The sequence below is a fragment of the Larus michahellis genome, chromosome W, assembly GCF_964199755.1.
Source record: "Larus michahellis chromosome W, bLarMic1.1, whole genome shotgun sequence".
NCBI classification, from domain to species: domain Eukaryota; kingdom Metazoa; phylum Chordata; class Aves; order Charadriiformes; family Laridae; genus Larus; species Larus michahellis.
Window position 1 is genome coordinate 19,002,332 of NC_133929.1, and position 14,532 is coordinate 19,016,863.

The following is a 14,532-nucleotide window of genomic DNA, read 5'->3' on the forward strand; positions in this document are numbered from 1 at the left end:
GAAAACTCTTTTGAAGAACGACATTCAGAGAGATATCAACAGGCTGTAGAAATGAGCTGACAGGAACTTTGTGTACTTCAACAATGAGGAGTGCCAAGTCCTGCCCCTGGGGAGGAAGTCCTCCCCCATGCCAGGGGAGCCAGACAGCTGGAAAGCAGCTTTGCTGAAAAGGACCTGCAGGTCCTGGTGGACACCAAGCTGAACGTGAGCCAGCAGTGTGCCCTTGCCGCAAAGAGGGCTAATGGTATCCTGGGCTGCGTTAGGCAAAGCATTGCCGGTAGGTCCAGGTAGGTGATCCTTCCCCTTTATTCAGCACTAGTCGAGTACTGTGTACCTGGAGTCCTGTGTCCAGTTCTGGGCTCCCAGCTGAGAGAGCTGGGACTGCTTAGTCTGAAACACAGGAGGTTCCGTCTGAACCTCACGAAACACTTTTTTACTGTGACAGTGACTGAGCGCTGGAGTAGGTTGCCCAGGGAGGCTGTGGAGTCTCCCTCCTTGGAGATATTCAACAGCCGTCTGCACGTGTTCCTGGGAAACCAGCTCTAGGTGGCCCTGCTTGAGCAGGGGGTTGGACAAGAGGTCCCTTCCAACCTCAGCCATTCTGTGATTTTGCAATTCTGTGATTTAGTAGGGATGAACTTTGAGCAAGTACAGAAAGATAAGCATTTAAATTCATGTTAAGTGCCCAATGCTTAAGTGTTCTGCTGAAACATTGTTTGGCGGGTTGTTTTTTGGGGGGGCATGGGGGTGGGGGGTGGTGTTTAAAAAAAAAGTAAATGCATTCCAAGATTCCAAGGTACATTTGAATATAAGTAGAAGTGATATTAATGGAATTATGAGACATTATGAATTGAGGCTGTATACCAGGAAAAAATAGTAGTGAAATGTATGAGGCAGTTAAACAGCATTACAAAGAACATGCAGAAAAATTCATCACCTTAAATTTTAAAACTAAACCTAATGAAATACTAGATATTTTAATTTAGACAACAGTGATTCACTAGCACAGAAACAGACTTATTAAATTTAAGAAGTTATTCTCAATTTTAACATTGTTGATTTTGAGACTGTAATGCCAACTTATGTTGAAAAAGAACATCAGATTTCACCCAAAGAACCTAAACCACTGACAGCTGAATGAAGGCGAAGTGGAGAGGGAGGTGCTGATCTCTTCTCCCTGGTATCCTGTGACAGGATGAGTGGGAATAGTTCAAAGCTGCATCAGGGGAGGTTCAGACTAGATATTAGGAAACATTTCTTTACTGAGAGGGTGGTCAAACACTGGAACAGGCTTCCTAGAGAGGTGGTCGATGCCCCATGCGTGTCAGTGTTTAAGAGGCATTTGGACAATGCCCTTAATAATATGCTTTTGGTCAGCCCTGAAGTGGTCAGGCAGCTGGACTAGATGGTCATTGTAGGCCTCTTCCAACTGGAACAAATAATTTAAAAAAAAAAAAAAAGTCATGGCTTTTCACATTCAGTTCTGTTTTCCAACTCCACTTCCCTTCTCAATCTCCTCATGCACCACTCCCTCTAATGTTGGTGGGGCTGCATAGGTGATTAATCAGGTCACAAAAGCGTGTGCTGAGCTGGCTGCTTCAGAAGCCCCTTTAAGTCTCTGTCAAATCAAACTTATGTATTACATATGGTTTTACTTCAAATACCTTTCTAGAGTTGTGCAAGAACCTGCAGGGAGTCCATCTTAGAAGTACAAAATGACATTACTTTTGCATTTTACATCTAAATTATATTTATTTCAAAAATTCCACATTCCTTACCAACCTTTCAAAGTAAAAAATGTGAATATTCAATAACTTTAATGAATGTAATTTTTTATGAGATATTGCACACGTTTCATTGCAATCTACTTTTAGAATCATGCATGTGTATTTCTGGTGGTTGCCAGATATTCTAATTCAAGAAACAAACCCTGAAAACTGCATGTCTGCTTATGTAGCTATTTTAGTTACAGCAAAATAAAATTGAATAAGACAGTGAAAAAGAGTTCTTTTGCAGCCTTGTACAAAATCAGTTCTTCACTACACCTGTTGAAATGCATCATTCTTTCTTGCCACGGTTTTTTGTTTTCCCAAAATTAACAGACACCTACCTGTTGCTGAACCGGTACCTGCTGTACTACCTGTGTGGGCACTGCTGCCTGGCCAGCCACAGATGCCTGTAAAGTCACAGTCGAACCTGTGTCCGACCCAGTCTCTGATGTCTGCATCGTGGTCTCTGAATAAAATTAAAATGTAAAATTAGAAGTTCAGCACAAACTTCTTTGCTTTTTGTCACTTATCCTTATTTATATCTTAAAAGAAGACTATTCACCCAAAATCCAATCTGGGGATTAACTAAAGATTGTTTCACATACTATTACATGAGTACATGGAGATACTTCATTTATTTTTCCTTTTTAAAAATGCTGCTTTGGCCTAAAATATTAGAAAATTCATATTATATATTATTGCTTTGTCTAATCTAAGGTCTGCTTAGAGCTTGCAGCACATCAAGAAGAGAATACTATAAGCTTTGGACTTCATGAATTTTTTTCTAACAGTTTACAGTCTGCTTTGTAACACCAAATACACTTATCAAGTCAGAAGCAACGTGCACACAAACCTAATTACTTCTTTGAGGTAAAGAACTTTTATAAAAAAATCCATTCACGGGCCTGATTATTCCCTAACTACACTTGTATACGTTAGCTGCAACTACAGTCAAATTTTGAGAGGAAACTCAAAACCTTATACCATATTAAGACAACACACTTTAAGCTACCTATATGCACAAAAAATAATTAATTCTAGAAGCTGCACATATTAATGTTGACATCTTAATTAAGCATGCCTTCACAAAAAGACTTTCAATAATCAATGCAATTAAACTGAACACTGGAAACATTTCATGCCAACTCATCACAATTCTAAAGAACTAAAAAAGTAATTTCTATAGTAATCACAATACAAGTAAATTACAGTACTTCCAAATATTGTCAGCTTTCAGAAAGAACTAACATACACTGAATAAAGTGTACTGTAAGAACACAATGGGTAAAATATGCAATACCAGAAAGAAATTTCTCTCTTCGTTTTCTTCCCTGAAACAGTTCAAATCCTTATGTACTGAAATATTCAAAGTTTGCTCTTACCTTACTTGCACTCAAAATATCTTAAATTTAATAATGTAAATTAACAGAAACTTTTCTCATTTATGTGACTTCAGGAACAACTCATAAAAACCAGAAATAAGCCAAAGTCTTCCCATCAGCTTGTAAATGACTACCCATTCTTCAAAGCTGTCCTTCCTCTGGTTTACTGAGTTGCACTATAAATTCTTCATATTCAAATGCTGAATTAAAGCTCTAGCAGGTGATAGAATGAGGGGCTGCAACCTGAAAAGAAGACCCTGAAAAGCATTTTAAAGTTCATAGTGGAAAAGTGACTCAAGTAAGCTTGCTTTAGCAGAAAGTGTTAATGTAATCACTGGAGTTATAAGCAGGGATTTTACCCCTATTAAAATAGTGAGCCACACACTAGACAAGTACATGAGGTTGTGGCACTGACATTTTTAAGAGGAATATTCAAAATTTGGATAGAGCACAGAAATGGTCCAACAATGAAGGAAAATGCCTTACAAAGAAAAGCTATTTAGAGTATCAGAAAAAAGACTGAGAATGGTGTATACATACTAGGAATTAGAGAATTCTTCAATTTTGCACAGAATCACAGAAGCATTTAGGTTGAAAAGGACCTCTTGAGATCATCTAGTCCACCCCCCCTTGCTCAAAACAGGGTCGCCTAGAGCAAGTTGCTCAGGGCCATGTCCAGTTGGGTTCTTAATATCTCCAAGGGTAGAGACTCCACAACATCTTTGGACAACCTGGTACAGTCCTTGACTAACCTCACAGTAAAAAAGTGTCTTCGAGTGTTCAGATGGAATTTCCTGCTTTTTTTCCATTTGTGCCCATTGCCTCTTGTCCTGTCAATGAGCACCACTGAGAAGAGCCTTGCTCCCTCATCTTCACTCCCTCCCATCAGGTATTTTTTCACAATGATAAGATACTCCCTGAGCCTTTTCTTCTCCAGGCTGAATAGTCCCAGCTCTCTCAGCCTCTCCTCATATGGCAGATGCTCCAGTCCCTTAATCATCTTTGTGGCCCTTTGCTGGACTTGCTCCAGTAAGTCCATACCTTTCTTGTACTGGGAAGCCCAGAACTGAACGCGGTACTCCAGATGCGGCCTCACTAGCACTGAATGTAGAGGAAGGATCTCCCTCTACCTCCTAGCAATGCTCTTCCTAATGCAGCCAGGGATACCGTTGGCCTTTTTTTGCCACAAGGGCACATTGCTGGCTCACGTTCAGCTTGTTGTCCACCAGGACCCCCATTTCCTTCTCTGCAAAGCTACTTTCTAGCTAGTTAGCCTGCAGCTTGTACTGGTGCCTGGGGTAAGTGCTCCCCAGATGTAGAACTTTGCATTCCCACTTGTTGAACTTCATGTGATTCTTCTCTGCCCAGTTCTCCAGCCTGTCAAGGTCCCTCTGAATGGCACAACAGCCATCTGGTCTATCAACTGCTCCTCTCAATTCCGTATCATCTGAAAACTTGCTGAGGGTGTACTCTGTCCTATTTTCCAGGTCGCTAATGAAGATATCAAAAAGTATTGGCCCCAGTATAGACTCCTGGAGGACACCACTAGTGACTTGCTTCCAACTGAAATTTGTGCCACTGATCACAACCCTCTGGGCCTGGCCATTCAGCCAGTTTCAGTCCACTTCACTGTCCATTAAACAACATCCGCTGCTCTCCCCTCATCCACCAAGCTAGTTGCCTCTTTGTAGAAGGCTTATCAGGTTGGTCAGGCATGATTTCCCATTCATAAATCCATACTGACTCCTACCAAGCACCTTCAGTTTCCAGGAATATTTTCTCCATCATCTTCCCGGGAATACAGGTGAGGAGAGATAGACACAAGACTATGAGAGAGATGAAACAAGCACAAAATGAGACTAGACCAGACAGATGATACAAGAGTAGAGGGGAGGATAAGAGGGATGAGTAATGAGAGAGAGATGAGAGTTGCAAGTGACAGGAAAGATGAGAGAGCAAGACACAAGAATGAGACAAGGAATGAGACATGAGATGAGATGGTAGAGGGGAGGGAGACAAGAGGGTAGCAAGAGGGAAGCAACAGAGAGAGATGAGAAGAGAGAGAAAGGGAGGGAGGGTGAGAGACGAGCTGGGTGACACAACAAGTGGCAATAGACGAGTAAAGAGAGGTGAGACAAGAGACAAGATGAGATGACAGGAGCAGAGATGAGAAAGATGAAACAAGAAAAGATGAGACAAGAAATGAGAGATGAGACGAAATGAGAGACAGGAGAGAGAAGAGGAAAAGGGGAGGCGAGAAAAGGGAAGCAAGAAATGGGAGGTGAGTGATGAGAGGAGAGATGAAGAGACTAGAGGCTAGAGACTACAGATGAGAGAGATGAGACGGGAAACAAGATGAGAGACAAGATGACAGAGACAAGAGAAGAGAGGAGGAGAGTGAGACCAGACGAGAGAGGTGAGAGACTAGATGAGATAAGAGAGGTGAGACGAGAGACAAGAGAGACCTGACAAGATGAGAGTGAGTGAGCAGCTGTGTGGTGTTAAGCCGCGTACTGGTGTTAAACCACAACAGCCCTTTTTGGCACCTCTATTGGGTTTACATAGCAAGGTTTTGGTAGCTGGGGGGGCGCTGCAGGGGTGGCTTCTCATCTCAGCAGAGATGAGACAAGAGGCCAGGCAAGACAAGAGCGGCCAGATGAGAGACATGACAGACAAGGTGAGAGACCAGATGAGACCAGACGAGAGAGCCAAGAAGGGAGAGAGACAGTATGAGAGAGGGACGGGAGAGGAGAGATGAGAGAGAGCAAAGGGAGGGGACAGAGGGAGGCACAAGAGATGTGATACAAGACAAGATGAAAGAGATGGGAAGAGGGGAAGAGGGGGAAAGATGGGAGAGATGAGAGGCGAGATGAGAAAGAGACGAGATGAGAGAAAGACACAAGGCAGATGGGAAGAGAGGACGAGACATGAGACAAGATGAGAGGCAAGAGAAGAGAGGAGAGACAAGATGAGTGATGAGAGGAGAAGAGAGATGAGAGGTGAGAGATGAGAGGAGACAGAGACAAAAGACAGGAGAAATGGGAGAGAGATGGGAGATGGGGAGATACACTGCTGACTCATATTGAGCCTACTGTCAACCAGCACCCTCAGATCCCTTTCTGCAGGGCTGCTCTCCAGCCACTCCTCTCCCAATTCATACTTGTGCCTGGCATTACTCCATCCCAGGTGCAAAATCCAACATTTGTTCTTGTTAAATTTAATGACATTAAGGATTGCTCAATGCTCTAAAGCACTGAATGCCTCTACTTTGTCTTCATCCCTATTAGTCAGGTGACCATCTTCAACAAATATCGGTCCAATGTTTTCTTTAGACTTCCTCTTGCTATTAATGTAATTAAAAAAGACCTTCTTGTTGTCTGGCACAACACTGGCCAGTTTCAACTCTAATTGACCTTTGGTCTTTCATGTCTTCTCCATGAATATATGAAGGAGTAACAGCTTTGGCTGGAATAGAGTTAATTTTCTTCATAGCAGCCCCTATGGTGCTGTACTTTGGATTTGTAACCAAAACAGCATTGATAACACACCGATGCTTTAGCTATTGATGAACAGTGCTTACACAGCGTTGAGGCCTTCTCTGTTTCTCATGCTGCCCCCACAGCAAGTAGGCTGAGGGTGTATAAGAAGTTGGGAGGGGACACAGCCGGGACAGCTGACCCCAACTGACCAAAGGAATATTCCATACCATATGACATAGTGCTCAGCAATAAAAGCTGCAGGGAAGAAGGAGGACAGGGGGATGTTTGGAGTTACGGTGTTTGTCTTCCCAAGTAACCATTATGCGTGATGAAGCCCTGCTTTCCTGCAAATGGCTAAACATCTGCCTGCTGATGGGAAGTAGTGAATGAAGTCCTTATTTTGCTTTGCTTGTGCATGCAGCTTTGCTTCACTTATTAAACCGTCTTTATCTAAACCCACAAGTTTTCTCGCTTTTACCCTTCTGATTCTCTCCCCCATCCCACTGGAGGGGGAGTGAGCAAGTGGCTGTGTGGGGCTTAGCTGCCTACTGGGATTAACACACAACAGGCTGAGAGGAAGGGGAGCGGAGAGCAAAGGCAAGATGAGTGACAGCCCAGAGCAAGGGGTATGAGAGGAGCAAGAGACAAGAGCAAGGAGTGTGTGAGAAGCAAGAGATGGGAGTGAGGGGAGCAAGAGCCTTGTGACCAGTACCTCCTGCTCCTCACCCTGATAATATGATTAGCATTACTAAGCCATTTTATAAGGCAAACGGCCATTCTCTGTCACCAAGCTAGTCACATATCAGTCTCCTTTTCCCTCCTCATCAGGCCCTGAAGGTCCTGTACATCAGGCAGATTTTGTCATCCCCTCCCTATCAGCCTCAAGGTTCCTGGGCACCAGGCCGACTTCTTCCCTCCTTACCAGCCTTGAAGGTCCCAGGCACCCAGACAACCAGGTGGTGGTGATGATCCCATCACAGAACAGGGAAGTGTAACAGTACATAAAGCACTGTCTATAAAATCAAGCATTTACAAGTCCTAAGTGGGAACTTGGACTGGAACTGCTGCTGGACAGTGAAACCCATGATCCCTCAGTGGTCAGGGATGCCTCCACTGTCACCTGCTTCCTCTGAGGACTGAGTGACTCGTATTCTTTTATGTGATTTCGAGTCTAGATTATGATCGTTTTATTGATATGGCAAGCCAAGTATTAAGATTTGACCCAATCTGTAGAGGGTCCAGGTGATTAGGAACCATAAGCTAAGCTGTGCTATAAAATTCTGTGCTACACTACTTATAAAATTGTGCTATGCTGATTCTACTTATAAAACTCCCGTGCTACTCTGATCATAAAATTCTATTCTATGCTGATCATAAAATTATGTTAAAAAAAATAAAACTTTAATTGTAACTACAATTTAGTGCCATCATCTGCCAAGGATCCCCAAAAGAACCTGTCTGTACCCATAGTGCTGGGAGACAAGCCTACAGAGGGGAGCAAGAAGCGAGGGCCAACAGAGGGGAGCAAGAGCCTACGGCTGAGAGGAAGGGGAGCAAGAGGAGTGAGAGAAAAGATAAAGGGAGGCAAGAGGAGCGAGGTGTGAGAGCCAAGAGAGAGGGGAGTGGAGGAGCAAGGGGTGACAGCTGAGAGGGGGGAGAGCAAGAGGTGAGAGTGAAGGGAGAGAAGGCCAAGAGCAAGAGCGAGGGTCAAGAACGAGGGGAGTGATATCTGAGAGCAAGATAAGCAAGAGCCCAGAGTAGAGGGGTGAGAAAGGAGCAAGGGGAGCATGATCCGCAAGTGAAGAATGCAAAAGCTGAGAGAGCGAGGAGCGAGAGAGATGGGAGGGTTGTGAGAGGGGAGTGAGAGGCAAGGGGGAAGAGCTAGGTGGGGCAAAGAGGGAGGGACAAGAGGAAGGGGTGCGAGGACCAAGAAGTGAGAGGGGCGTGGGGTGGGGCGAGAGAGAAGGGAGTGAGGGGCAAGAGCATGGGATAAGAGTGAGGGCAGCGAGGGGCGAGAGCTGAGCGGGGGGGGGGGCAGGAGCCAGGAGTGAGAGGTGCAAGAGAGGGGAACGATGGGAAGAGCTGGGATCATGAAGAACAAGGGGAGTGAGCCAACAGCAAGGAACGAAGGAGGGGAACGACGGAGGGGAGGGAGAGGTGTGAACGAGGGGCACGAGAGCCAAGAGCAAGATGAGCGAGAGCCTGGAGCGAGGGGTAAGAGATGAGCGAGAGCTGAGAGCAAGGGGAGCAAGAGCCATGAGCAAAGAGAGTAAGAACAAGAGCCGAAAGAGGGGAGTGAGGAGTGAGAGCTGACAGAGGGGAGCAAGAACCTATGGCTGATAGGAAGGGGAGCAAGACACGAGAAAGAGGGAGTGGGGTGCAAGGGCCAAGACAGAGGGAAGCAAGGAGCATGGGGCAACAGATGAGGGGGGAGCGAGTGGCGAGAGAGTGGGGAGCAAGGGCTGAGAACCCAGAGTAAGATTAAGGGGCGTGAAGGGAGCGAGAGCCATGGGAGGGTGTGGAGCAAGAGCTGAGACAGGGGAGCAAGTAGTGACAACTGACAGAGGGGAGCGAGAGTCTATGGCTGAGAGGAAGGGGAGCAAGAGAAGCAAAAGATGAGATAGAGGGGAGCGAGGTGTAAGGGGAGAGAGCAAGGGGTGAGAGAGGGGAGCCAGGGGAATGAGGGATGAAAGACAGGAGCAAGGGGAAGAGCCCAGAGGAGGTATACAAGGAGAGAGGGATGGGGGGGGAGCAAGAGGAGCAAGGGACAAGAGAGGTGAGCATGAGTCGAGAGGGATGAGAGGGAGGAGAGAGCAGTGAGTAGTGAGAGTAGGGGAGCAAGAAGAGAGCAAAAGGAGCGGGGGTCAAGGGAGAGGAGGGCGAGATGTGCAAGGGCCAAGAGAGAGGAAAGCACAAGGACCAAGGGCCAAGAGAGAGGGGGAGCAAGAAGCGAGGGCTGAGAGAGGAGAGCTTGGGGATTGAGGGCTGAGAGAGAGTGAGATGAGCGAGGAGCAAGGGAGAAAGAAGAGAGAGGTGTGAGGGCCAAGAGAGAGGGGAGCAAAAAACGCAAAGGCCAAGAAAGAAAGGAGCAAGAGATTATTGCGATGGGACCAAGGACCAAGAGAGAGGAGAGCAGGAGGAGAGCCAAATGACCAAGGGCTGAGAGAGGGGGGAACAAGAGGAGAGCCAGAGGCACAAGAGCCAATAGAGGGGGGAGTGAAAAGGGAGAGCGAGGGCTGTGAGATAGGAGAGCAAAAGGAACAAGGGCTGAGAGGGAGTAGAGCAAAAGGGAAGTGAGGTGAGTGAGGCACAAGAGAGAAGAGAGTGAGAAGAGCAAGGGCCGGGAGCATCCAAGAGAGAGGGAAGTGAGAGAAGCGAGAGCTGAGGAGGGGGAGAGCAAGAGGGGAGTGCAACATGTGAGGGCCAATAAAGAGAGGAGCGAGAGAGGAGCGAGAGGAGAGGGGCATGAGGGCCAAGAGAGAGGGAGGGGAATGAAAGGAGCGAGGGCCAAGAGAGAGGGGAGCAGGGGCTGAGGGAGGAAGAAGTGAGATGACCTAGGGCTGAAAGAGAAAGGAGCAAGAGGTGCACATGATGGGACCACAGGCCAAGAGAGAGAAGAGCGAGAGGGGAGCATTGTGGAGAAGAAATGAGAGCAGGGAGAATAAGAGGACCAAGGGCTGAGAGAGAGGAGAGCTAGAGGGGTGAGGGCTGAGAGGGGTGTGCAAAGAGTAAGGAGTGAGAGGGCAAGACAGAGAAGAACAAGCAGTGAGAGGGCTGAGAGAGGAGAGCAAGAGGAGCAAAGAACACTGAGAGGGGAATGAGAAGAGCAAGGAGCGAGGACCGAAGTGGGGGGAGTGAGAGGAGTGACAGAGGAGCAAGGGCTGAGAGAGGGGGGAGTAGAGTGGAGTGAAAGGAGCGAGGGCTGAGAGTGAGGAGCACAGAGCTGCGAAGAATGAGAGAGGGACAAGAGCGAGTGCCAAAAGAGAAGAGCAAGGAGCAAGAGCCAAGGGGAAAGGCGAGCCAAGGGGAGAGGGGAGCAAGAGCCAAGCGGAGGGGAGAGGGGGATGAGGATAGAGGCACAAGAGAAGAGAGGCGTGAGAGCCAAGATGAGCCAGAGGAGCAAGGGCCAAGAGAGGAGCGAAAGCCAAGAGAGGAGAGCAAAAGGAGAGAGAAGCAAGGACTGAGAGGAACACAGTCTGAGAGTGAGAAGTAAGAGCCAGGAACGAGGAGTGAGAGCAAGGAGTAGTGGGAGAGAGCAGCAAGGAACAAGAGCCAAGAATGAGCAGGCAAGAGCGATGACCAAGGAGCAGAGAGCCTGAGGGCAAAGAGCAAGGGCCAAGATGAGAAAGGAGCAAGGAAGGGCCAAGGGAAAGGGGAGCAAGTAGCAAGGGACAAGAGCTGAGAGAGTGGAGTGAGGAGTGAGAGAGGGAAACAAGGACCAGGGCGGGGCAGAGAGTGCCAAGAGCAAGGAAGCATGACTGAGCACCAAGGAGTGAGAGCTGAGCAAGACAATAAAGGAGTGAGCAGCCAAGAGTGAGGAGCACAGAGCCAAGAGAGAGGAGCTATGGCTGAGAGGAGAGAGGAGTGAGAGAGGGCAGAGAGCTAGGACTGAGGTCGAGGGCCACGAGCAAGGAGCAAGGACTGAGAAAGGGGAGTGAGAAGAGCGAGGACCGAGAGGAGAGAAGAGCAAGGAGAGAGGAGAGGAGTGGGTGGCAGAGATGAGAGCTGAAAGTGAAGAACCAGGAGGGAGAGCTGAGGAGCAGGGAGCAAGAGCTGAGAGAGCACAACAAGAAATGAGAAGTCAAGAGAGATTAGCATACAGCCGAGAGGAGTGAGAGAGGACCCAGAGAGAGGGGAGCAAGAGGGCCAAGAGAGGGGAGAACGAGAGGGGTGAGGGCCAAGAGACATGAGAGCGAGAGGGGCGAGGAGGTTGGGAGGAGTGAGGGATGAGAAGTGTGGGAGGGTGACAGTCGAGAGAAGGGAGCAATAGGTAAACAAAACGGGTGTGGGGAGAGTGAGGTGAGAGTGAGAAGAGGGAGAGAGGAGCAAGGGCCAATGGGGGGGAGCAAAAGGAGGATGAGGGCAGATAAAGCAAGGAGGGGAGAGGAGTGAGGGCCGGGCGAGAGGAGAGCAAGGGCAGAGCAAGAGGAGAGTGAAAGGGGAGCAGGACCCAAGAGAGGGGAGAATGAGAGGAGTGAGGGCCAAGAGAGGAGAGCGACAGGTGTGCAAGAGGAGAGAGGGCCGTGGGGGGGAGGTGTGCTTGAGGAGTGAGGGACAAGAGAGAGGAAAGCAAGAAGGGAACAAGGGCTGAGAAAAAAGGGCTGAGAGAGGGGTGAGCGAGACAAGCAGGGATCGAGAAAGAGGAGAGTGAGAGCAGAGAGGGCTGAGAGAGGATCCTTCTAGTGCCTAGAAGGGGCAGAGAGAGGATCTTGCAAGGGCCAAGACTGGAGAGGGGGCTGGAGGGGCCAAGAGCAAGAGCCAAGAGTGGGAGGCAAGAGGGGATTGAGAGAGGAGGACTGAGGGAGGGGAGTCAAGAGAGGAGGGCGAGATGAAAGTCAGGAGGAAGTGGAGAGAGAGTGCCCAGAGTGCCAAGTGAGTTCCAGAGAGATCCAAACATCAAGAGAGTAGAAAGCAGAGCAAGAGTCAGGAATGGGAGCACGAAGAGTCAAGAGCGCGGATAGTCGAGAGCAAGCCAAGAGAGTGCCCAGAGCAGACAGAGAGCTGAGCAAGCATCCAGAGCAGACAGAGCACCAAGAGAAAGCCACAAGAGAGCAGAGAAAGAGCCAATAGCAAAGTGAGAGCCCCAAGACAGTGTGCTAAGAACCAAGAGTGCCAAAAGAGCCAGCGTCAAGAGAGGGAGCACCGAGAGTTGAGAGATTGTGTGATTTGACAGATGGAGCACCAAGTAAGTCAAGAGACACAAGAGTATCAAGATTTGACAGTTGAGAGGGAGTGCTGAGAGTCAAGAGCAGAGCACTGAGTGAGCCAAGACCTGAGAGCAATGAGAGTAAAGAGCATGCTGAGAAGCGAGAGGGAGTGCTGACAGGAGAGAGGGAGAAGAGCAGATGCGCTGAGTGAGCTGAGAGCACTGACATGGAGCTGGGCAGGCAGGTCCAGTGAGAGTGTCGATAGGATCAAGCTAGAAAGCCGAGCAAGTGCGTCAATTGAGCACACTGAGAGCACACACGGAGAGGGAGAAAGTGAGCTGACTGCTCAGAAAGACTGCTGAAATACCAACAGAGAAAATGCCTGTCAGCCTGGGAAATGCTAGCCTGGGAACTAGGCCTGGGAACCAGAAGCATCCTTAAGTGCAACTGGCATCTTTGAAGTGCAGCTGAGTACCTAGAAATCGGAGACATCCTGAGATGCCATCGATAAGCACAAAACCAAGAAACTGTAACAGCAACTTATTGTCTGGAAAGGTGAAAAAATAGTCTGTAAAAGAGGGAAAACGTCCTGAAAAACAAGGAATCAGTAACTGCCTGGTCTAACTGCAAAAACAGGAAAACAGTCTGGACAAATAAAAATTGGTATGAGAGATTAGGAAAACATCATTACTTATTGACTGTCCCAGGTAAAAAACAGAATATCTATTGGCTGCTCTAGGTGGTGGTGTCCTATACCTCCTTATGTCTCTGCAACTGTGGTGGGTTGACCTTGGCTGGCAAACAGGTGCTCATCAAGCAGCTCTATCACTCCCCCTGCATCAACTGGACAGGGAGAGAAAAAAATATAACAAAAAGCTCATGGGTTGAGATAAGGACAGGGAGATCGCTCACCAATTACTGACCAATCAGTCCTGACTTTTCTACCTCCTCCCCCCGAGTGACACAGGGGGACAGGGAATGGGAGTTGCAATCAGTTCATTATGTATTGTCTCTGCCTCTCCTTCCTCCTTACGCTCTTTCCCTGCTCCAGTGTGGGATCCCACACATGAGATACAGTCCTTCACAAACCTCTCCAACATGAGTCCTTCCCACAGGCTGCAGTTCTTCACAAACTGCGCTCCAGCATGGGTCCTTTCCACGGGGTGCGGTCCTTCAGAAACAGACTGCTCCAGCATGGGTTCCCTGCAGGGTCACAAGTCCTGCCAGCAAACCTGCTCCAGCATGGGCTCCTCTCCACAGGCCACAGGTTCCTGCTAGGAGTCTGCTCCAGCACAGGTTCTCCATGTGGTCACAACCTCCTTCGGGTGCATCCACCTGCTCCATGGGCTGCAGGGGAACAGCCTGCTTCACCATGGTCTTCTCCACAGTCTGCAAAGGAATCTCTGCTCTGGTGCCCAGAGCACCTCCTCCCCCTCCTTCACTGACCTTGGTGTCTGCATAGTTGTTTCTCTCATATATTCTCACTCCTCTCTTCCAGCTGCTGTTGCACAGCAGTTTTTTCCCCTTCTTAAATATGCTATCACAGAGGTGCTACCAATGTTGCTGATTGATTGGCTCAGCTTTGGCCAGTGGCAGATCTGTCTTGGAGCCAGCTGGAACTGGCTCTGTCAGACATGGAGGAAGTTTTGGCATCGTCTCACAGAAGCCACCCCTGTAGCATCCCCGCTACCAAAACCTTGCCACACAACCCAATACAGCGATATAAAAATTACTTATTTTCTACCCAAAATGAAGCCTCTCTGAAAACTCCCCCTGCATGAACTTTTCTATGAGATCTCCTAGACAAGTTATTGGACCCTCGTGGGGGACACCTGGCTGACTCCAGCCTCCGTGACGCAGACTGCCTTCAAAGTGAGACAGTCTGTTGTCGATTTCAAGTCCCCACTCCTGGGAGCTGGTTTGGTGAGCACTGTACCAGTACGGTTTTGAATAATATATATATATATGCGCATATAGGTAATTGATCATAAGTGTATTTGCTGCTTATTATCTGCTTATGCAGATATTTTCAAAT

The 14,532-nt window shown here is 48.0% G+C and overlaps 1 protein-coding gene across 4 annotated transcripts in view; it reads right to left on the bottom strand.

Moving 5' to 3' along the window:
* Nucleotides 1-14,532, bottom strand: part of LOC141735524 (transcription factor RFX3-like) — a 231,237-nt gene that overhangs the window by 170,846 nt on the left and 45,859 nt on the right. For all 4 annotated transcript variants that reach the window (XR_012584768.1, XM_074568461.1, XM_074568462.1 and 1 more), the window contains exon 2: nucleotides 2,111-2,235. Coding sequence is in view for 3 of the 4 variants with exons in the window: in XM_074568461.1 (XP_074424562.1) it covers nucleotides 2,111-2,227 (117 nt within the window). In the remaining variant the exon portion in view is untranslated. The remainder of the gene's footprint in view (nucleotides 1-2,110; nucleotides 2,236-14,532) is intronic.